At 50.0% G+C, this 25,084-nt stretch overlaps 1 protein-coding gene across 2 annotated transcripts in view; it reads left to right on the top strand.

Annotated features, from left to right (window-relative positions):
- Nucleotides 1-5,907: 5,907 nt before the first annotated feature.
- Nucleotides 5,908-25,084, top strand: part of LOC140386004 (uncharacterized) — a 31,199-nt gene continuing 12,022 nt past the window's right edge. For both annotated transcript variants that reach the window (XR_011933526.1, XM_072468627.1), the window contains exons 1-2: nucleotides 5,908-5,987; nucleotides 13,531-13,675. Coding sequence is in view for 1 of the 2 variants with exons in the window: in XM_072468627.1 (XP_072324728.1) it covers nucleotides 5,942-5,987; nucleotides 13,531-13,675 (191 nt within the window). In the remaining variant the exon portion in view is untranslated. The remainder of the gene's footprint in view (nucleotides 5,988-13,530; nucleotides 13,676-25,084) is intronic.

The raw sequence follows: 25,084 nt of genomic DNA, 5'->3' as shown, positions 1-25,084 counted from the left end.
CACCCGGAGGGGGTGAACGGGGTATTTGAGGCCTTCTATAGGAGGCTATACGAGTCGGAGCCCTCACCTGGGGAGGAGGGGATGAGACGGTTCCTGGATGGATTGGAGTTTCCCAGGATAGAGGAGGAGAGGGTGCAGGGATTGGGGACCAAGATTGGACTGAGGGAGGTGATAGACAGCATGGGTGTGATGCAAGCAGGGAAGGCCTCAAGGTTTGATGGGTTCCCAGTGGCGTTTTATAAGAAGTTAGTGAAGACGTACAATGAGGTGTGGGTTAGGAGCAGCTCTGCCCCACATTGTTGCAGGCTTCTATCGCACTGATTTTGAAGAAAAATAAGGACCCGGAGCAGTGAGGATCGTACCGCTCAATATCACTGCTTAATGCTGATGCAAAGTTGTTGACAAAGGTGCTGGTGTTGCGAATAAAGGACTGTGTGCTGGGGTGATAGGGGAAGACCAGAGGGAATTTGTGAAGGGAAGTCAGTTGTCGGCGAATGTGCGCAGGCTACTTAATGTTATTATGATGCTCTCAGAGGGGCAGGAGGTAGAAATAGTAGTGGCAATGGATGCTGAGAAGGCCTTTGATCATGGCGTTTGGGTTTGGCCAGGTGTTCGTGGATTAGGTTCGACTGCAGTACAGGGCACCGATGGCAAGTGTTCGGATGAACAGGTCGTGTTTGGGAACTTCGGGCTACATCTGGGGACGAGACAGGGATGCCCGTTGCTTTTCGCCTTGGCGATAGAGCCACTGGCAATGGCACTTAGGGCATCGAGGGGTTGGAAAAGGATTGAGTGGGGGCTAGTGCTGAGCATACATTTCAGACCTCGTGAGCAGCTTTGAAAGGATCACGGAGATCTGGAGGGAATTTGGCCCATTTTCGGGGTACAAATTGAACATGGGGAAGAGCGAGATGTTCCCAATCAATGCTAGATGGCAGGAGAGGAGGTTAGGGGAGTTGCCATTCCAGGTGGCGTGGTGAGTTTTCGGTAACGACAAATCTAGGTTGCGTGGAGCTGGAATCAGTTACACAAATTGAATTTGGCGCGACTGGTGGAGGGAATGAAGGTGGATTTCAAGAGGTGTTGCCGTTGTCACTGGCTGGGTGCATGAAGACAGTTAAAATGACAAAGCTGCCCAGGTTCTTGTTCATGTTCCAGAGCCTCCTCATCTTTTTTCATGTATCTATGTCAGCTCTGAACAAAAATATTTTTTAAAAAAGGACCGAGAAAGAGAGGGCACAGATTTAAAGTGATTTGCAAAAAAAGCAAACGGGATGTGAGTAAAAACTTTTTCACACAGCAAATGATTCGGATCTGGGAAGCACTGTCTGGAAGTGTGGTGGAGGCAGGTTCAGTCGAGGCATTCAAGAGGGCATCAGATGATTATTTCAATCGTAACAATGTACAAGGTCATGGGGGAAAAGCAGGAGAATGGCATTGTTATGGCGCTCATTTGAGGATCCACTGCAGACCTGATGGGTCGAATGGCCTCCTTCTGCACTGTAACAATTCTGTGATTCTGATTCTGTTTTAAGAAGTATCTTAAAGGCAGAAAGGGAGGAAGAGACTTGAAGAGTTTTAGGGATGGAATTTCTCGAGCTGAGGGGATAGGCATCTGAAAGTGTGGCCACCAAAAGCAACCACTAAAATTGGGGATGCGCGACAAGCCATCATTAGATAAGTGTGGATATTTCAGAGGGTTGTGAGTCTGCAGAAGTTTACAGAGAAACGGAGGGGCAAAGCCATGGGTGCACCCCTCCTCTCACAGGGACCCCCTGCCTAAAGGGAACCCCCCCTCCCCCCCCCCCCCCCCCCCCCCCACACACACACACAGACCCCAACCGTAGAAAAGACACCCCTGTCTGGAAGCTAGAGTGCAGTCCAGACAGGGGCGGTGAGAAGAATTCTGGCTGTAACACAAAACCTAGGACCGGTTTAGCTCAGTGGGCTAGACAGCTGGTTTGTAATGCAGAACAAGGCCAGCAGCGCGGGTTCAATTCCTGTACCGGCTTACCCGAACAGGCGCCGGAATGTGGCGACTTGGGGCTTTTCACAGTAACTTCATGCTTGTGACAATAAAATTTTATTATTATTACCTTGCAGTTCCATGTGTCCATTCCTCGAAGTAGAATAGCTTTGCCTGCATCTGGTTCCCACAGATCCATTAGCTGCAAGCCAGTCATAGCTTTCTAGTCCTGGTCTATGATTGACAGATTCTACAAACCATCTGCAGCTTTGATTCATTCATCTCCCTTCACGGTTCAGTGGCCTAAGTGGTTAAACCCAAATGTTTACAAACATTGACCACATCAAAGAGAGGTAAGTGCATTCCAATCACTCAAGCCTGTGATTGCACTGCACTTACCTTTCTTTGATGTGATCACCATGAGGTCCACCATGCCAGGGCTATGGTGATAGAGACCACAAGTGATCCACACCCACGTGATTCCCGGCCGCGGGGACCGGAGAATCGTGGAGAGCTGGAGGATAGGGTGCCAGGCCCACTTAATAGATGCAAATGGATCATTACGATGCATTTACATTCATTTAAATATTCCCACCGGCACGCAGCATGGATCTCGATTCCGCTGGCGTTGGCCCGGATTTTGCCACGATGCTAGATTCTCCGTTCCACCGGGGACTGTGATCTGGGCGTCCCGGGATGGATTGGATTGGATTGGATTTGTTTATTGTCACGTGTACCAAGGTACAGTGAAAAGTATTTTTCTGCGAGCAGTTCAGCAGATCATTAAGTACATGAAAAGAAAAGTAAATAAAAGTAAATATATAATAAGGCAACTCAAGATACACAATGTAACTACATAACACCGGCATCGGGTGAAGCATACAGCGGTGTAGTGTTAATGAGGTCAGTCCATAAGAGGGTCATTTAGAAGTCTGGTAACAGTGGGGAAGAAGCTGTTTTTGAATCTGTTCGTGCATGTTCTCAGACTTTTGTATCTCCTGCCCGATGGAAGAAGTTGGAAGAGTGAGTAAGCCAGGTGGGAGGGGTCTTTGGTTATGCTGCCTGCTTTCCCCAGGCAGCGGGAGGTGTAGATGGAGTCAATCGATGGGAGGCAGGTTCATGAAATGGACTGCGCTGTGTTCACGACTCTCTGAAGTTTCTTGCAGTCTTGGGCTGAGCAGCTGCCATACCAGGCTGTGATGCAGCCAGATAGGATGCTTTCTATGGTGCATCTGTAAAAGTTGGTAAGAGTTAATGTGGACATGCCGAATTTCCTTAGTTTCCTGAGGAGGTATAGGTGCTGTTATGCTTTCTTGGTGGTAGCATCGACGTGGGTGGACCAAGACATTTTTGGAGATGTGTACCCCTAGCAATTTGAAACTGCTAACCATCTCTACCTCGGCCCCATTGATTCTGACAGGGGTGTATCCCGCCCAATTACTTTTTAAAAATAAATTTAGAGTACCCAATTATTTTTTCTCCAATTAAGGGGCAATTTAGCGTGGCCAATCCACCCAACCTGCACATCTTTGGGTTGTGGAGGTGAAACCCACGCAGACATGGGGAGAATGTGCAAACTCCACACGGACAGTGACCCAGGGCCGGGATTCGAACCAGGGTCCTCAGCGCCGCAGTCCCTGTGCTAAGTACTGCACCACATGCCGTCCTTCCAATGACTTTAATCATTTCTAGTAGGAGAACATTTCTCCTCATCCAGTTTGGATATTGACAAATGACCTAATCATTTAGAGACAGTGGAAGAGTCGAGAGTGGTGGTGATGAGTTAAAGTTAGACATCATCATCGTACTTTATGTTGTGGTTTTGGATGATGTTGCCAAGGGGAGGCATGTCAGTAAGAAATAAGAGGGGGACTAATGATAGCTCCTTGGAGTATACCCAAAGTCAAAATGCCGGAATGGGAAGAGAATCCATTGCAAGTGATACTCTGGATATGAATAGATGGATAAGAATGGTGAATGCAGATGGATAACAATGAAGAGGCATTGGAGGAGGATGGTGTTATCAACCTTCCAAAGCTGAAAACAGGAAGCCCAAGGAGAAAAATAACCTTGACGCAATCACATAGGATGTCATTGGTGACCTTGCTAAGAGTTATTTTGATGCTGTGAGCAGGGATGGAAACTCGAGTGGAGGGATTCAAATAAAGATCTTCAGAGTCTCTAGATCTCCAAATAAGCACAGACACGATGGGCCAAGTGATCTCTTTCTGTGCTGTAAATTTTCCATGATTCTGAAAGATGGGCATGGATTTTGGAGGTTGTACCACATTCAAGGACTTTGGAGGGGAAAGGGAAGTTGGAGATGGGATGGTGGTTTGCAAGGATGGTGAGATCAAGTTGATGGCAGTATGTTTAAAGGCGAGAAGGACAGCTCCTGAAGGGAGAGTCCCAATAATATCAGTTAACATGGGGACCTGGAAGGGAAGTTGGATAGTCAGCAGCTTCATAAGTAGAAGATTGAGGGGGCAGAAGGTGGGTCATATAGATAAGATGAGTACAGCAAGGACATGGGAACTATTAGGAGGGAAACCAGAGAAAGAAGAAAGTTCAGAGCTGGGGCAGGGAAGAACTTTTGAGAGAGTGTTTGCCTCGGCGAGCTATTTGAAGGAAAGCAAGAGGCAGTTAATTGGATTCTCTTAATCTGAATCATAAAGAAGTTCATTAGCTCCTTGCACTTACTGTTGGAGGTAATAGTGAAGGAGGCAGTGGAAGGAAGTTTAAGAAGATTATTTGGCCGTGGAGAAAAGACGCCGAGAGTTATCTTTGCCTTCCAGGATGATTCTGGAATGTGGACCACTTTTAGGAAGTGAGATCAGGATCCTATAATTCTTCAGTTATATTTGGAGGTGAGTGGTTAAACCAGTTGTCTGCCTTTTTAGACTAAGTCGGCATCCCTTGGACATAACGTAGCAGAGATGAGGGCCCTATCAGGAGAATGGCCATATGGAGATTCGCCATGGTGAAAGGGAGTAATGACTTTAGTGTGGACTGTGCTTCAATCCTGGAGCTGAGGGTATGGTTGAGAAAATCAGTTGCTGCAGGAATGTTGCAGCAAATGGTGGACCAAAGGATGGACAGTTGGGATTTTAAAAGTGCAGCTGTAAGTGAATTTGAGGATAGATTTTCCAGATGCGGAGAAGGATAGGATGGATGATAAAAAGGGAAATGAGGGTTGAAAATGATCAGAGATGTTCTTATTGATGAGGGAAACCATTGTGTTTCAAACAGTTGTCTCTTAATAGTCAGAGAAAGAATGGAACATGGTTGCATCATGGAATGTTTTATGTTGTTAATAGCTCTCTCCACACATGCTTTTGAAAATAACTTAAATTGACTCCATTATAGAGGGATTCTTTCATAGAAACATTTTAATTACCTGGTACTGTCATGAACTTATAATTAGATGCAAATGATTTGTTACTTAGATCTGTTCACAAATCCATATTTTCTCTGCCTGCAGGAATTTTAATGCAGAATTAACTCAGTTCTGCCACACACTAAGTGTGGAGTTTGTTTGTAGGACAGCAAATGGTTTGCATACTAATGATCCATAAAGCTAGTCCAGAGATACTGGAGATATCACACTGACACATGGATGAAAAAAATGTGACAGGTATTTTCAGTAAAACAGAAATCATATAAATGGAGAGTATTTATCAGACAACAGCAATCAGCAGATTGCGGAAGAATTTGTGTGCACAGGTACCATTCATAGCAGTTTGTTTTATTGAATTGGGAATTTGCATCATATCTCGTCAATAGTGAACGTTTATCTATGTCCAAATAATTACATGACAAATAAGCAGAACATTTTCATTTGGAAAGAAAAATTCTTGATGATCATTTGCGATTGATAACAGTAAATTCTTATATTCTTAATTCTGTTTCTTACCAGGTTTTTGCAGCTCCATGCTCCTCGTGTTCCTGGTCGTGTTTTGTTCCGATGGTGTCACTATGCGTAGTATCCGTAAACACCGGCGTGGTAACAGGGAAGTAAATAGTGAGTATTCAAGCACATATGCACTTAATTGAAATGATCAGGAGTTTTTAGTCATGCTATACCTTCGTAACATGACCATTTCGAATGATCTTTTCAATGAATTGCACCCTCAGATTTTTGTTTTGTTTGCATTAGTTATTCAATCCAACACTAACTAAAATATTCTGACATCAACAGCTGGCTTGCTCAGCAAAGTTCATCTGGTACATATTTAACATGAACAATGGAACTAAGTCAGTTAAATCGGGCTAAGATCAAGCGTAAGATCAGGTGTAGTTAGTATCTGTTCTTGTCAGCTTGGACCTGGTATGTCCCTTGTCTGTGGACCATGCATTGAATTAGTTTTGGAGCAAGTAGATGGGTTAGGGGTTTGCCCCGTCCGCTCTGCACACTCATTGGCTTAGTAACTCTGAGAGAGGAATAAAAAATAATTTACTAAGTTAGTTAAAATAATAAACAGCAATTAAACTAGTTGACTGAATTGAACATATTAAAGAATCTAGAGCTTGTGGCTCCTCTGACCCCCAAGAGCTATTAGCAGGTGTACAACACCCGGTCGGGTCACTAGGTCAAATGATGGGGACCAAACTAAAGGCAATCCATCAGTTCTCCTGACAGGGTGCGTGAATCAGACAACCTGTTCAACAAGTCTTGTGCAAATATATAAAGATGAATCTTTAAATATAAATATCAACTGTCTGAAGAAGCAATCCCAAAATCGCAAAGGTGGGGTAATTTCCAAAATCCAAACAGATCTAGACATTTTCCGCTCTGCCACTTCACCAGAATTGTGGCCGTCATATGGTTTGTATTGTTTCCGACGAATACAATTTAATTTGATGACAAGGCCAAGTTTCAGCCCAAAATCAAGTTTGTTAATTTTTGCATTTAAAGATTGTCTGAAAGTTTGTTCTGAAAATCATCTTGGGCTGGATATTACAGTCGCAAATCGGAGCTCCCCTGAACTCACATTAAACATGAAGTGATAATATTGGGTCGGCAATCTGTGGTCAAACAGCCAGTTTCTGATAATACAGAAAGTGAGCAGGCAGCAAAATTGGAAATCCGCCGCCATTTTTAAAATAACAATGAGCAAAAACAATTGAGCCTGTTAAAGCCTGGGAAATACATTGAGAGTGATTTTTTTTAAAAAAAATAATTTTTATTAAGGTTTTCATAAAATATCAATAACAAAATGAAAAAGGAACCCAACAGGGTTAAGTACAAAATACAGTCCAAAAAAGCAACCCTCCATACCCCCCTCCCCCCTGTACATAAATAATAAATTAACATTAACACCCCGACTTAGCACAACAAATATATACACCCCCTCAGACTCCCCAGTGTAAATAATAAAAACAAAAATAAAGTAAACCCCCCGAGTTGCTGCTGCCATTGACCAATGTCTACAGTTCTGCCAGGAAGTCTAAGAACGGTTGCCACCGCCTAAAGAACCCTTGTACCGACCCTCTCAAGGCGAATTTCACCCTCTCCAACTTAATAAACCCCGCCATATCGTTGATCCAGGATTCCACGCTTGGGGGCCTCGCATCCTTCCACTGAAGAAGAATCCTCCGCCGGGCTACGAGGGATGCAAAGGCCAGAATACCGGCCTCATTCGCCTCCTGCATACCCGGCTCCTCTGCCACCCCAAATATTGCGAGCCCCCAGCCCGGCTTGACCCTGGAACCTACCACCCTCGACACCGTCCTCGCTACACCCCTCCAAAATTCCTCCAGCGCTGGGCATGCCCAGAACATATGGGTGTGATTCGCTGGACTCCCAAGCACCTAACACACCTGTCCTCGCCCCCAAAGAACTGGCTCATCCTTGTCCTGGTCATGTGTGCCCTGTGCAGCACCTTAAACTGTATGAGGCTGAGCCTCGCGCACGATGAGGAAGAGTTCACCCTCCCTTGGGCATCTGCCCACGTCCCTTCCTCGATCTCCTCTCCCAACTCCTCCTCCCACTTACCTTTCACCTCCACCACCGAGGCCTCCTCCTCCTCCTGCATCACCTGGTAAGTTTCCGAGATCTTCCCCACTCCCACCCACTTCCCCGAGAGCACCCTGACTTGTACTCTGCGTGGCAGCAGCCGCGGGAATTCCACCACCTGCCGCCTGGCAAACGCCCTTACCTGTAAGTACCTGAAGGTGTTCCCTGGGGGGGAGCCCATACTTCTCCTCCAGCTCACCCAGGCTTGCGAACTTCCCGTCCACAAACAGGTCCCCCAACCTTCGTATCCCTGCCCTGTGCCACCCCGAAAACCCTCCATCTGTTCTCCCTGGGACGAACAGGTGGTTCCCCCGTATTGGGGTCCACACCGAGGTCCCAACTTCCCCCCTGTGCTGCCTCCACTGCCCCCAGATTTTGAGGGCAGCCGCCACCACCAGGCTCGTGGTATACCTCCTTGGAGGGAGCAGCAGCGGCGTCGTTGCCAGTGCCACCAGACTCGTACCCACACAAGACGCCATCTCCAGCCACTTCTATGCAGCCCCCTCCCCCTCCATCACCCACTTGCGCACCATCGTCGCATTGGCGGCCCAGTAGTACCCACAGAGGCTGGGCAGCGCCAGCCCCCCCCTATCTCTACTCTGCTCCAGGAACACCCGTCTCACCCTCGGAGTCCCTCGCGCCCGCACAAACCTCATTATACTCCGGTTGACCCGCCTAAAAATGGCCTTCGGGATAAACATGGGGAGGCACTGGAACAGGAACAAAAACCTTGGGAGCACCGTCATTTTGACTGACTGCACCCTACCCGCCAAGGACAGCGGCAACGCGTCCCACCTCTTGAACTCCTCCTCCGTTTGCTCCACCAGCCTTGTGAAATTAAGCCTATGCAGGGCCCCCCAACTCCTGGCCACCTGGACCCCCAAATACCTGAAGCTCCTCTCCGCCCTTTTTAGTGGGAGCTCATCAATCCCCCTCTCCTGGTCCCCTGGGTGAACCACGAACAGCTCGCTCTTCCCCATGTTGAGCTTGTACCCCTAGAAATCCCCGAATTCCCTGAGGATCCTCATTACCTCCGGCATTCCCTCCACCGGGTCCGCCACATATAGCAGCAAGTCATCCGCATAGAGCGACACCCTATGATCCTCCCCACCCCGCACCAACCCCCTCCAGTTCCTCTACTCCCTCAGTGCCATAGCCAGGGGTTCAATCGCCAGTGCGAAGAGCAGGGGGGACAGGGGACACCCCTGCCTCGTCCCTCGGTGCAACCAAAAGTACTCAGACCTCTTCCTGTTCGTGGCCACACTTGCCATCGGGACCTCATACAACAGCCTAACCCACCTGACAAATCCCTCCCCAAACCCAAACCTCTTCAGCACCTCCCACAGGTACCCCCACTCTACCCTACCGAAGGCTTTCTCAGCGTCCATCGCCACCACTATCTCCGCCTCCCCCTCCCTGGCATCATGATAACGTTCAGAAGCCTCTGCACATTCGCGTTCAACTGCCTCCCCTTCACGAACCCCATCTGGTCTTCATGGATGACCTGCGGCACACAATCCTCAATCCGCGTGGTTAAGACCTTCGCCAGCACCGTGGCATCTACGTTTAGCAACGAAATCGGCCTGTAAGACCCACACTGCTGGGGATCCTTGTCCCGCTTCAGGATCAAGGAGATCAGTGCCCGGGACATCGTCGGGGGAAAAGCCCCCCCCTTGCCTCATTGAAGGTCCTAACTAGCAACAGGCCCAACAGATCCATACATTTTTTATAGAGTTCGACCGGGAAACCGTCCGGCCCCGGTGCCTTCCCCGCCTGCATGCTCCCTATTCCTTTGGTCATCTCCTCCAGCCCAATCGGGGCCCCCAATCCCGCCACCAGACCCTCCTCCACCTTCGGAAACCTCAATTGGTCCTGAAAGCGGCCCATCCCTCCCTCCTCCAGTGGGGGCTCGGACCGATACAATTCCTCATAAAAGTCCCTGAAGACCCCATTGATGCCAACCCCACTCCGCACCACACTCCCTCCCCTGTCCTCAACTCCCCCCATCTCCCTAGCTGCGTCCCACTTCCGAAGCTGACGCGCCAGCATCCGGCTTGCCTTTTCCCCATACTCGTACATCGCCCCCTGGGCCTCCCTCCACTGCACCTCCGCCTTCCTGGTGGTCACCAGGTCGAATTCGGCCTGGAAGCTGCGCCTCTTCCTCAACAGTCCTTCCTCGGGCACCTCCGCATACCTCCTGATTTAAGTGAATCTCGCAAGATGTTTTGAGCATCGTGAATCTCACGAAAGGCCCCCCTGAGAGTCAATGGGTGCATCCCAACACCAAGTCGGGCGCGACAAGGCCAGTGAATGGTGCCCCTTAAATATTTAAAGGCTGACTTTACAAATAAAGAGAGAGTGAGAGGGAAGGAGGTCTTGAATCAGGGCTATCCTGGAGACTGAAAACTCCAGCAGGTACACCGGAGATCACTGTCCCATGGGGAATGTGCACCCAGGAGGAAGGTCCTTCAGTGAGGAGGAAATAAGGAAAAGGAGAGAGAGGGGCCAGCTGTCCAGAGACAGGTGCACCCGGCGGTCCAGATAAGTGAGGGGCCTGCTGCTGTGGGACTTGTACAAGGGTCAGAACAAGACAAACAACAACAGCCAGTCCATGGCAACAGAAGACATTACCCTGAAGAGAGTCCACAGGCAGAGGATCAATTACCTTAAGCTCTCAGAGTGCCAGTGCCTTTTCAGACTGTTTCTGTCCAGGACCAGAACCTCCATTGGTGCATTACTGGTTGGTGAGATAACTTGAAATTATCTTTGTGGCAACCCTACACACTGGGCTCATTCCAGGAACCCGCTGGAGACCTTTGCGGCATATATCAAGCTTCAGGTCACCATTGTGTAAATGTAGTCACTGAAGCAATGTTTAAGCGAGCAAATTGCTTCATCTCAGATTCTCACAGTTCAGGAGAGGCCCTTTGGCCCATTGAGTCTGCACCAACATGTGAAAAGCACCTGACCTACCTACCTAACTCCATTTACCAGCACTTGGCCCATAGCCTTGAATGTTATGATGTGCCAAATGCTCATTCAGATACTTTTTAAAGGATGTGAGGCAACCGGCCCCTAACCCTCCCAGACAGTGCATTCCAGACTGTCACCACCCTCTGGCTAAAATGATTTTTTCTCACATCCCCTCTAAACCTCCCGCCCCTCACCTGGAATTTGTATCCCCCCGTGACTGCCCCTTCAACTAAGGGGAACAGCTGCTCCCTATCCACCCTGTCCATGCTCCTCATAATCTTCAGCACCTCGATCAGGTCACCCCTCAGTCATCTCTGATCCAACAAAAACAACCCAAGCCTATCCAACCTCTCTTCATGATTTAAATGTTCCAACATCCTGGTGAATCTCCTCTGCACCTCTTCCAGTGCAAACACATCCTTCCTATAATGTGGTGTCCAGAATTGCACACAGTACTCCAGCTGTGGCTTCACTAAAGTTCGATACAGCTCCATCATGACCTCCCTGCTTTTGTAATCTATGCCTCAACTGACAAAGTCAAGTGTCCTGTATATCTTTTTCACCCCCCTATTAACCTGCCCTTCTGCCTTCATGGATGTAAGGACAAACATGCCAAGTACCCTTTGTTCCTCAGAATCTTCTTTACTATCAATGGCATTAGTCAGGCTGAGACAGTCAGAGGCTTTGTGTATATTGCTGGAGCACACATGTGTCTGTCAAAGCTCAATATGGCCAGCCTGGGGCATGTGTCAATCATAAAGGTTTTCAGTCCTTCAATATCCAAATTGTGTGTGACCATCATGAGAGGATCATTTAAAAAAAAAAAATTTAGAGCAGCCAATTATTTGTTTTTGCAATTAAGGGGCAATTTACCGTGGCCAATCCACCTAACCTGCACATCTTTGGGTTGTGGGGGTGAAACCCACGCAGACACGGGGAGAATGTGCAAACTCCACACGGACAGTGACGCAGGGCCGGGATTCGAGCCCGGGCCCTCAGCGCCATAGATAGCAGTGCTAACCACTGTGCCATGTGCCGCCCTATCATTAGAGGATCATGCAGGTGGATGCCTGCTATCCTGGGAGTAGTCACAACTCTTTTTTTGAGTAGTCACAGCTCTTACATCCTAAGGCATTCCCAGGTGCCACGGATTTTCTGTCTACCAGAGATATTGGAGGGTTAGCTTCTTGGAGACAAGGGATACCCACTGAAGAGATCACTCTGGCCCCATGAGAACACCGCAGACAGAGGCTGAGATGTGATACAATGGGAGCCGCGCATCCATCACTCGTCTACTCAACATGTGATTTTGACGTTTGGACCGTGCATGTGGCTCTCTGCAATAGTCCCTGGCTCTTTTCTCACCAATTCTCATGCCATGCACAACCTGGCATTCCAGAGCAGATGCCCTGGTGGTGATGATCTGATAGATTGATCCCAATCTGCTGATGACGAGTCTGAGGATGAGCCAGGGAGTCATCATTGAACTGTGTGGCTGTCTGCGCTCTGAGCCTCATCGTTTAGCCTGGTAGCTGTAAGAGGTGGTAAGGATTCTAGAACATAGAATTTACAGTGCAAAAGGAGGCCATTCGGCCCATCAAGTCTGCACCGGCCCTTGGAAAGAGCACCCCCACTTAAGCCCCACATCTCCATCCTATCCCCGTAACCCCACCTAACCTTTTGGACCCTAAGGACAATTTAGCATGGCCGATCCACCTTAACCTGCACATCTTTGGACTGTGGGAGGAAACCGGAGCACCCAGAGGAAACCCATGTAGACACAGGGAAAACGTGCAGACTCCGACACAGACAGTGACCCAAGCCGGGAATCGAACCTGGGCTGCTGGTGCTGTGAAGCAACTGTGCTAACCACTGTGCTGCCGTGCATCCACGGCAATAGAAAATACTGGGAATAGGTGGTCTTTCAGCCACCCAGCGGAAAGACAAACAGAGTTAAAGGGTAGAATTGGACTCCTTATCCAGAAGTGGAATGGGACAGGTATGCTCAGATGGTATTTCTTCCCTGACAAGGATACTGAATGAGGCACTGGACTTTTCACGCAACTGCCACCAACTCATAGTCAGCGTATTTTTAAATGGCTGGCTGTGACCCACTTCCAGTTCATGACCTAAGCCCGCTCCCACCAAATGTTCCATCCACACATTCCATTTGCTATATGATTCCCTAGGTGGCCACTAAATGGGGGCAGGAGCGAGTGGACCATGAACTTCCCATTCCCCGTCCCTCATCCTGCTGGAAATCCTAAAATCCCACCCATTGTGTTAAAGGTAATCTTAACATTTTACAAGATTGCAAACAATCATTATATTGTAAAATCACTGTGAAAGGGGATTGTAAAAGGGGATTACATTTCTGACTCTTTTCATCTCGGCTAATTAAGATTTAATTTAAGCCATGCAGTACAATCTGTTACAACATAATTTGCATGAATAAAGCTTTCCAGGGCTAGCAATTATGTTATTTAATTACTTCATGATTAGCTGTCTCTGCCACTTTATGGATAAATAAGAAGGCAATGAATTTGTTCTGATAATTATGTTTGTAATTGTGCAGATCAACACCTACCCACTTACTTCCAATCAGTACCTCAATGCAGCACAATGTACAATCAATATGTGGTGAAAGCAGAAAAGGTTGTGCGGCCTTTGAAGTACCTTCCTTGGATAATGATGGGACCTTTGAAACATTCAGGAGTAAGGTAAACTAAATATTTGTAATTTTTATTCACTCATTGCAAACTGAATCATGACAAATAGGGCAACTGAGAGGGACGTGAGCAGGGTGATTGGACGGTGCCTAGATTTGGGAGATTCTACTTCATGTTGGCAGCTTTCGTTTACGCCTTAGCAGGACTCTCACACGGATCTCCCTACACAAAGTGTTCCTACTCCTCTGGACCCAGTGTAAAATTGGAGGTCGGTGCACTCATTCAACAACAACAACTTGTGTTTGGGAAGGCCCATGGTGTTAACCCAGTGACCTGCCACACTGGAGCATGACAAGCAAAGCAGTGCAGGGTTGCTTACAGACTCCTGGGGGAGGGGGAGCATCGCTTGTTCAAAGGCACTTGGTGCCTGATCAAGGGACCTGGCAACAGGAATGGGGAGGATCACTAAGAGCAGCCGCCCATCCCTTGCTGACAACCGCATTCCCCCGATGCTCACACCCGTGACTTCTCTCCGAGCTGTGGCCTGGGATCCAATGACAATCCTAGGCCTCAGTTGGGTGTCATACCGGCAGATGGTATGGTGGAATTTACACTTTGGCTTTGGTTCCCATTCCATACCAACTACTGTCACCACTATGCACTGTCACATTTATTTGCAAAGGTCAATTATTTTGTTTCCTCTCACTGAGGCAGGCTGTCAACTCACAGCTTATTGGCGAGCAAATAAGATGCTTTATCCAAAAATATAGGGTTTTCAGCCTGTGAGCACTGAGTGTCCAATAAAAACTGAGCACTTGCGTGGGTCCTGAAAATCAATAAAAGTAACGATGATGGTATGAGAAATGAGCTGGCTCTAATGGACTGGGAAACATTCCTGAAAGGAAGGACAGTGGACAGGCAATGGCAGGCATTCAAGGAATGAATAGGTGAACTCCAAAAGTTCTTTATTTCTATTTGGCGCAAGAAAAGGAATTTTATTTTATTATTAATTTACGAGATGTGGGCGTCGCTGGTTAGGCCAGCATTTATTGCCCATCCCGAGTTGCCCTTCAGAAGCTGTGGTGAACTGCTTTCTTTAACCACTGCAGTTCCTGAGGCGTAGGTACACCCACAATGCTGATAGGGAGGGAGTTCCAGGATTTTGCCCGAGGGACAGTGAAGGGACGCCGATATATTTTCAAGTCAGGGTGGTGAGTAACTTTGAGGGGTACCTCCAGGTGGTAGTTTTCCCAGGTATCTGTTGCTCTTGTCCTTTTAGATAGTAGTGGTCGAGGTTTTGGAAGGTGACTAAACTGTGGCCAAACCATGGCTTACAAGGAAAAAACAATAGGCCTGAGGATTGGGAACAGTTTAAAATTCAGCAAAGGGGACCAAGGGATTGATTAAGTAGGGGAAAATACAATATGAAAGTAAACTAGCGGGGGACATAAGAACTGACTGTAAAAGTTTCTAGAGGTATGTAAAGAGAAAAGATTGCTAAAAACTAATGTTTACAGTCAGAAATGGCAGAATTCATAACAGGGAACAAAGGAATTGCTGAGGAATTAAATTCATACTTTGCTTCTGCCTTCACAAAGGACGTTCTGAGAAAAACAAGTTTCAGTGAGGAGCTGAAGGAAATAAGTATGAGTGTGGTAGTCTGTGTAGAGGTATTACAGTAACTGGTAATGCTGGAACACCATTGGTAGATATTGTATGTTTCCTATTGGTCAAGCTGTATGGTAGCTCCGCCCTGCTAGGCAGGGTTAAGTGCCCGTGCCGCCCCAGCAGCCTTCATTCTGTACCTGAGCTGCTGGGGGAAACATCTAGCTTATTAAAGCCTTCAGTTGGACTACAACCTCGCTTTAGTGGTCATTGATCGTGAATCAATTTAATAAGCTAGATTTAAAAGGATGGAGCTCCAAATCAAGCCGTAGTTTCTGTAACTCAGCCCCCATGCGGCGATCTCAGCGGCAATCTTCAAGCACTGGCTGGCGTGTTTTAAAGGATATCTCGGAACAGCCGAGAACGCACCCACGGTCCTGCATTTGAGGGTGAGCCCGCAGACTTACACCCTCATCGAGGAAGCGGAAGACTTTGATGCAGCAATAGAGCTGCTAAAAGGACATTATATTCGCCCGGTAAACCAGGTCTACGCCCGACATCTGCTAGCAACGAGGCGACAAATCCCTGGGGAATCGCTGGACGAATTCTACCGTGCACTCCTGGGGTTGGGGAGAAACTGCAGCTGCCCGCAAGTTTCGGCGAGCGAACACACAGAACTCTTGGTCCGGGACGCGTTCGTGGCAGGTATGCTGTCCTCCCAAATCCGCCAGCGATTGCTGGAAAAAGACGCTCTAGGTCTCAAGGAGACACGGGCCCTTGCAGTCTCCCTGGATGTGGCCTCCAGAAACGCCCGCGCTTACGTTCCCGACCGCGCGGCAGCCCCCTGGGCAGCGTGGAACCCCTCCGCAGCCGACCCCGAGACATCCCCCATCCCCCCACAAGCTTGTGCTGCAAGGCGACCTGGCAACCCCGGGGGCCCCCGCTGCTACTTTTGCGGGCAGGCCAAGCTCCCCCGCCAGTGCTGCGCGGCCCGCGCATCCACCTGCAAGGGATGCAGTAAAAAGGGCCATTTCGTGGTGGTATGCCAGGCCCGTGCGGTTGCCGCGGTCTCCGGCGGTGAATGTGGACCGCCACCACAAACCTTTCCACGGTCCCCGTGCGGCCAGAAGGCACGGCATCGTCCTACTCCAGGGCCACGTGCGGACCCCAGGCGTAACCATCTTGTCCCGCGGATGCCACGTTAGATGGATGGGCGCCGCCATTTTGTGCACCCCCAGCCATGTGCGACCAATGGGAGCCACCATCTTGGATGGACCCCTAGGACCCCAGCTCGGCTGACCACACACTGCCCGAAGAGAACACTCAACTGCTGCGATTAGCCTCGGTGACTCTGGATCAGTCCCGGCCTCGAACACTCTCAACTGCTACAACAACTGTGTTTATCAACGGGCACGAGACGTCCTGCCTAATCGACTCTGGGAGCACGGAGAGCTTCATACACCCCAACGCGGTAAGGCGCTGTTATCTCCTCATCCACCCTGTTAATCCAAAAATCTCCCTGGCCTCCAGTTCCCACTCAGTGGAGATAAACGGGTTTTGTGTAGCAAACCTCACAATACAGGGAAGGGAGTTTAAAAATTACCAGCTCTCCGTCCTTCCCCACCTCTGCGTGGCCACACTCCTAGGTTTAGACTTCCAGTGTAATCTCCAAAGTCTAACTTTCAAATTCAGTGGCCCTATAACCCCTCTCACTGTCTGCGGCCTCGCGACCTTTAAGGTCGACCCACCTTCACTGTTTGCGAACCTCACCCCGGATTGCAAACCCATCGCCACCAGGAGCAGACGGTACAATGCCCAGGATCGGATCTTTATTAGGTCAGAGGTCCAAAGGCTACTGAGGGAAGGAGTCATTGAAGCGAGCAACAGTCCCTGGAGAGCTCAAGTATTGGTGGTAAAGACCAGGGAGAAGCATAGGATGGTCATCGACTACAGTCAGACCATCAACAGGTTTACGCAGCTGGACGCGTACCCTCTCCCCCGCAATCCGACCTGGTAAACAGGATCGCGCATTACAAGGTCTTCTCCACAGTGGATCTTAAGTCCGCCTACCACCAGATCCCCATCCGCACTAGTGACCGCAAATACACTGCTTTTGAGGCAGATGGGCGGCTCTATCACTTCTTAAGGGTGCCCTTCGGTATCACCAACGGAGTCTCGGTCTTCCAGCGCGAGATGGACCGAATGGTTGACCGGTACGGTTTACGGGCAACGTTCCTGTATCTCGATAATGTGACCATCTGCGGCGACGACCAGCAGGACCACGACACCAACCTCCGAAAAATCCTCCAGACAGCAAAAATCCTTAACCTTACATACAACAAGGATAAATGCTTGGTGACCGACCGCCTAGCCATCCTCGGCTACGTAATGCGAAAGGGAGTTATAGGCCCCGACCCTGAGCGCATGCGCCCCGTTATGGAGTTCCCCCTCCCTCACTGCTCCAAGGCCCTGAAGCGCTGCCTAGGGTTTTTCAGTTACTACGCCCAGTGGGTCCCCGACTATGCGGACAAGGCCTGTCCCCTGATCCAATCCACAGCTTTTCCCCTGTCGATAGAGGCCCGCCAGGCTTTCAGCCGCATCAAAACGGACATTGAAAAGGCCACGATGCACGCCATCGACGAGTCCCTCCCCTTCCAGGTCGGGAGCGACACGTCTGACGTAGCTCTGGCGGCCACCCTCAACCAAGCGGGCAGGCCCGTGGCCTTCTTCTCACGTACCCTCCATGCCTCTGAAATCCGCCACTCCTCAGTCGAAAAGGAGGCCCAGGCCATAGTAGAAGCTGTGCGACATTGGAGGCATTACCTGGCCGGCAGGAGATTCACTCTCCTCACTGATCAACGGTCGGTTGCTTTCATGTTCGATAATGCACAGCTGGGCAAGATAAAAAATGCTAAGATCTTGCGGTGGAGGATCGAACTCTCCACCTACAACTACGAGATCTTGTATTGTCCCGGGAAGCTAAACGAGCCTTCTGATGCCCTGTCCCGTGGCACATGTGCCACCGCACAAGTGGACCGCCTCCGAGGTCTCCACGAGGACCTCTCGCACCCGGGGCCACTCGCTTTTTCCACTTTATCAAGACCCGCAACCTGCCCTACTCCATCGAGGTGGTCAGGACTGCCACCAGGGACTGCCAAATCTGCGTGGAGTGCAAACCGCACTTCTACCGGCCAGAGAAAGCGCACCTGATAAAGGTTTCCTGTCCCTTTGAACGCCTCAGCATGGACCTCAGAGGCCCCCTCCCCTCCACCGACCGCAATACGTACTTCCTGAACGTGATTGACGAGTACTCCCGGTTCCCATTCGCCATCCCCTGCCCCGACATGACCGCAACCACCGTCATCAAGGCCCTCCATAGCATCTTTGCACTGTTCGGGTTCCCCGCTTATATACACAGCGATAGGGGGCCCTCCTTTATGAGCGACGAACTGCGTCAATTCCTGCTCGTCAAGGGCATCGCCTCGAGTAGGTCGACCAGTTACAACCCCCGGGGTAACAGACAGGTAGAGAGGGAGAACGGAACGGTCTGGAAGACCGTCCTACTGGCCCTACGGTCCAGGAATATCCCAGTCTCCCGCTGGCAGGAAGTCCTCCCGGATGCCCTCCACTCCATCCGGTCACTGCTTTGTACCCAACCAACCAGACACCTCACGAACGTCACCTTGTCTTCCCCAGGAAGTCCTCCTCTGGGACCTCACTCCAGACCTGGCTGGCAGCTCCCGGGTCCATCCTGCTCCGAAAACACGTACGGGCGCACAAGTCGGACCCGTTGGTCGAGAGAGACCATCTTCTCCACGCTAACCCCCAGGACGCATACATGGCGTTCCCCGACGCCTGACAAGATACGGTTTCCCTACGAGACCTGGCGCCCGCCGGAGCCCCACGCACACCCCAGCCACCAGTCCCACCCTCCGCCCCACCAGGGCACCTTAGAACATAGAACATAGAACATTACAGCGCAGTACAGGCCCTTCGGCCCTCGATGTTGCACCGACCTGTGAAACCACTCTAAAGCCCATCTACACTATTCCCTTATCTTCCATATGTCTATCTAATGACCATTTGAATGCCCTTAGTGTTGGCGAGTCCACTCCTGTTGCAGGCAGGGCATTCCATGCCCTTACTCCTCCCTGAGTAAAGAACCTCCCTCTGACATCTGTCTTATATCTATCTCCCCTCAATTTAAAGCTATGTCCCCTCGTGCTAGACATCACCATCCTAGGAAGAATGCTCTCACTGTCCACCCTATCCAATCCGCTGATCATCTTGTATGCCTCAATTAAGTCACCTCTTAACCTTCTTCTCTCTAAAGAAAACAACCTCACGTCCCTCAGCCTTTCCTCACAAGATCTTCCCTCCATACCAGGCAACATTCTGGTAAATCTCCTCTGCACCCTTTCCAATGCTTCCACATCCTTCCTATAATGCGGCGACCAGAATTGCACGCAATACTCCAAATGCAGCCGCACCAGAATTTTGTACAGCTGCAACAATATCTCATGGCTCCGAAACTCAATCCCCCTGCCAATAAAAGCTAACACACCGTACGCCTTCTTAACAACCCTCTCAACCTGGGTGGCAACTTTCAGGGATCTTTGTACATGGACACCGAGATCTCTCAGCTCATCCACACTGCCAAGAATCTTACCATTAGCCCAGTATTCTGTCTTCCTGTAGTTCCTTCCAAAATGAATCACCTCACACTTTTCTGCATTAAACTCCATTTGCCACCTCTCAGCCCAGCGCTGCGGCTTATCTATGTCCCTCTGTAACTTGTAACATCCGTCCCCACTGCCCACAACTTCACCGACTTTAGTGTCATCTGCAAATTTACTCACCCATCCTTCTACGCCCTCCTCCAGGTCATTTATAAAAATGACAAACAGCAGTGGCCCCAAAACAGACCCTTGTGGTTCATCACTAGTAACTGGACTCCAGTCTGAACATTTCCCATCAACCACCACCCTTTGTCTTCTTCCAGCTAGCCAATTTTTGATCCAAACTGCTAAATCACCCTGAATCCCATGCCTCCGTATTTTCTGCAGTAGCCTACCGTGGGGAACCTTATCAAACGCTTTACTGAAATCCATATACACCACATCAACTGCTTTACCCTCATCCACCTGTTTGGTCACCTTCTCAAAGAACTCAATACGGTTTGTGAGGCATGACCTACCCTTCGCAGAACCATGTTGACTATCTCTAATCAAATTATTCCTTTCCAGATGATTATTCATCCTATCTCTTATAAGCCTTTCCAAGATTTTGCCCACAACAGAAGTAAGGCTCACTGGTCTATAGTTACCGCGGTTGTCTCTACTCCCCTTCTTGAACAAGGGGACAACATTTGCTATCCTCCAGTCTTCTGGCACTATTCCTGTAGACAAAGATGACTTAAAGATCAAAGCCAAATGCTCAGCAATTTCCTCCCTAGCTTCCCAGAGAATCCTAGAATAAATTCCGTCCGGCCTCGGGGACATATTTATTTTCACACTTTCCAGAATTGCTAACACCTCCTCCTTATGAACCTCAAGCCCTTCTAGTCTAGTAGCCGGAATCTCAGTATTCTCCTCGACAACATTGTCTTTTTCCTGTGTGAATAGTGATGAAAAATATTCATTTAGCACCTCTCCTATCTCCTCAGACTCCAAGCACAACTTCCCACTACTGTCCTTGACTGGCCCTACTCTTACCCTAGTCATTCGTTTATTCCTGACATATCTATAGAAAGCTTTTGGGTTATCCTTGATCCTAAATTCCAAAGACTTCTCATGTCCCCTCCTGGCTCTTCTTAGCTCTCTCTTTAGGTCCTTCCTAGCTAATGTGTAACTCTTGAGCGCCCTAACTGAACCTTCATGTCTCATCTTTACAAAAGCCTCCTTCTTCCTCTTGACAAGTATTTCGACTGCTTTCGTGAACCACGGTTCCCTTGCTCGACCACTTCCTCCTTGCCTGACAGGTACATACTTACAGGAGGATCGGTCCTTCCACCGGCCCCGTCTAGGCCCCCCTACCCACCGACGCAACTCGCAGGCGATCCCTTCCCAGGTCAACCGTTTTCCCCACCAGCGCCGTCGAGAGGTGTCGAAGCTGCCACAGAGACCAAGGCCACGCTCCCGGAGTCACACACGCCCGAGCCTCCACCGGAGTCACCACCGAAGCTCCAGCGACCACTGAGGATGACCAGGGCCCCTGATCGACTGATTGCTTCATTTTAAATTGTAAATTTAAATCATAAATTGTAAATAGTTAATAGAATTGTAAATGGTTACAAAACGCTGTACGGAGGTATTACGGTACCTCCATAACTAATTTTAACACGTTGCCATGTTTGTAGTATCAGGCCACCACCCCCGCCGGACTCTTTTTTAACAGGGGGTGAATGTGGTAGTCTGTGTAGAGGTATTACGGTACCTGGTAATGCTGGAACACCATTGGTAGATTTTGTATGCTTCCTATTGGTCAAGCTGTATGGTAGCTCCACCCTGCTAGGCGGGGTATAAGAGTGCGTGCCGCCCCAGCAGTCTTCATTCTGTACCTGAGCGGCTGGGGGAAACATCTAGCTTATTAAAGGCTTCAGTTGGACTACAACCTCGCTTTAGTGGTCATTGATCGTGCATCAATGAGTAAAGAAATGGGTCTGGATTCTCTCAAAATGAGACTATGTCCCCACACCGCGTAAGAATGGTGGAGTTTTACTCCCAGAATTCCTAGAAAAATTCTAAGCCGTGTGGAAGGCTAGCAGGGACCCAGGGTGAATCTCGCAGCTTTTTCTGCAGTTATGGCCCCCGCACATCCGGGTCAGAGGCTGCGCATGCGCATGACGGCGACTTCCAGCGGCCACGCCATGCTCCATGGCGGACTCAGACTGCGGAGTCGGACCCCCCCCCCCCGGGACGCCCTTAATAGGGAGACCCCCCTGGGAGTCCCTAACTGGAAGAACTCCCCAGAGAGATCTCCTGACTGAAGGGGCTCTCTCCACAGACCCCTTCCCACACAGACCCCCCCCCCCAAGAAAAGGCACCCGTGTCTGGAAGCTGGGGAGAAAACCAGACAGAGGCAGTGCGAAGAATTACAGCTGCAGCACTGCTCCACGTATCCATTCCTCGAAGGAGAACAGCCCGCAGATCCATTAGCTGCAAGCTACTAATTTTGTTCTAGTAGTGGGCTGTGACTGACAGCTTCCACAAACCAGCTGCAGTCTTGGTTTATTCATCTCCTTCCACAGTTCAGTGGTCTGAGTGGTGAAACCCCAATGATTACAACCATCAACCACATCAAAGAGAGGTAAATACATTCTAATCACTATGTGCATTACAATCGCTCAAGGTTGTAATTTCATTTCGAGCGGGCAGCCTGTTCGTGGGATTCCCTCAGATTTCCCTCATATTCCTTGTCATGCATAAATTTGCATGGCAAGGGATACGGAATTGCTTCCAATTTTGCAATCCCAGTGGAACGTAAATCAGTTGCAATTCTTCTGCGACAGGAGGACCTCGGGCGGAATTCTCCGTTAGCCGACGCCAAAATCTGGAAAGGCCATTGGGCGCGGAATTGGTTCCAACACCGAAATCATGGCAGGCGCTGATTTGACGCCAAATGGCAATCCTCCAGCACCTCGACAGCGGTGTCAATGAATTCCGGAACGCACGTACAGTAGACACCGTTTGCATGTCATTAGCGTGTCCGACCCAGTATTCTTGGGGCCTCCGCAATTCTCTGCCTCCGATGCGCTGAGTTCCTGACGGAGTGGTTCACTTGTGTTTGTAAAAATCGTGACTCCCGCGTGGCGGCTGCTGAGGGAGAGGGAGGGGTTACAGAAGTTGTCAAACATAGCCATAGTTTGCTGACAGTTGTGCCGCTGGCCGGGGCTTTGCCAGGGGTACCAGGAGGTGGCCAGGCGGTGGGCCGTGAGGTCGTGGTGGACGGGCACGGAACACCATTGCTGCAGCCGGAAAGGCAGCCATGAAACTGCGCACACCGCTAACAGGCCACTTGGAACCTAGTGCCACGGGTCGTATAGGTGTCCCGAAGGCCACCCCCCTGGGTGCCCTTTGGCCCCAGCCGACCCATCAGCTGTATGGGCGTGCTCCAGCACAACCAGTGCCACCTTGTTGGCTAGGATGAGTGTGTGTGTGGAGTGTGATGCATATTTGCGGCTGCAGCTTGTCAGCCTCCCGAATCCTGCATAGTTTTTCATTGGAATCGATTGTGTTCCATGTGGCACCGGTAATAGCCCCTCAACGGTAGCGGAATCGATCCAGTTGTGGCGCTGGTTTTTCTGTCGTAAAAGTCCATGGATTCTGTGTTGGCGTCAACACTTCGGGCTGGATACTCCGATTATGAGGCTATGTCCGGAGCATGTGTCTAGTATTATGATCAAAAGGTTGGCGCCGTCCCCGCACCAATGATCCGCCCGGTGGGGGGGCTAGCAGCCACGCCACATGAAACCCCTGGCTTTATCTGCAGATATGGATGGAGAATTGCCAGATCCATGGCCGATCATGCGCACGGCGGTGACCTGCAGCAGTCGCGCCGTACAACATGGCGCCAGCCACATGCAGACCCGTCTGCCAGATAGTGCCCCCCTGTAACCTCCCTCGCCATCCTCTCAGACCATCCCCCACCAGTCCCCCCCCCACCCCCGGCAAAGCCCCCCTGGCCAGCGGAACGGCTCCCCCCCGACTGTGGCGGTGCTGGACGCAGTCTGCAGCCGCCATGCGAAGTTGCCGAAACCTCAGACCACAAATTATCCACGTCATCGGGAAGTCGGCCCATTAGGGCGGAGCATCTGGGGAGGGCCTTCAGGGGACGTCCTGAGGCCGTCCCAATGGCGTGCGCCGTACTCACCGATGACGCTGTTTTGGAGTGGGTGGAGCATCCGAAAACAGGCGCGAGCCCTGATTTCGGCGTCAAAACGGCTTCTCTGGCCAATTGCCGAATGCGAATTTGCCGTCGGAAATCGGAGAATCCAGCCCTTAGTCTCAGAAACGGAGAATCCCGCCCATTGTCTCTCAAACGGAGAATCTTGCCCACTATCTTACAGAGCCTTGCAGCTTCGTGGATGCCAGTCAGCGTCCAAATTGGTCTGAGGCAACAGCTCTCGCAAGCTAGGGCGAACCCCCACGCTAGTCCCCGATTGGTTTTTCTGGGCCATGTTACCCTATCAGCCAATCGGCTCTTAAAAGGGACGGATACCACATCCCGCCCCCTCTAAGTCCTTTTAAACAATGATAATAGTTAAACCATATATTCGCCAATAATTTTAAGATTTAACCCATTCAACCAGTCCATCATAGATTTAGTCTTTCTGGTGGTTTCCGCTTTCTGACAGAGTGGCGTGACTCCACAGACTTGGTGCCTGTGTGGGCATCGCAACTGGACATGAAGGGGTTGTGCTGGTGGGTACCAAAGGGTGCTGAATCACAAGCACACAGAGCGAATGTGGGGAGGGTATGAGGTGTCAGTCAGTGATTTGTGGGTCAGGGTTGTCGGGTGTTCAAATTTGGGAGTGGCAAGCGGGACTGATGCCAGGAGAGAGGTGGTAACTTACCCTTGCAGCTTGGTGGAGGTTGTTGGTTTTATTGCAACATTATACGGCGGTCTTCCTGTCCGCACTGACAGCCGCTGCCACTGCCACTGCCTCCCAGGTAGTATTGGTGGCCTCGCTGCTGGTCCTCAGACCCCCTCGGGGGAATAGGGTGCCTTGTCTCTCATTCAGTGTCAAGATGCCTGTCCAGGTCAGCATCACCAAAGCGAGGAGCAGGTCTGCTCGCTGTCATGCTTGTTTGTTGACTGGGAGTGAGTGGTGAGCGAGCATTTAAAAGCAGCTGC

This window comes from Scyliorhinus torazame, chromosome 11 (assembly GCF_047496885.1).
Source record: "Scyliorhinus torazame isolate Kashiwa2021f chromosome 11, sScyTor2.1, whole genome shotgun sequence".
NCBI lineage: Eukaryota > Metazoa > Chordata > Chondrichthyes > Carcharhiniformes > Scyliorhinidae > Scyliorhinus > Scyliorhinus torazame.
This window is presented reverse-complemented; position numbering and strand designations above follow the sequence as displayed.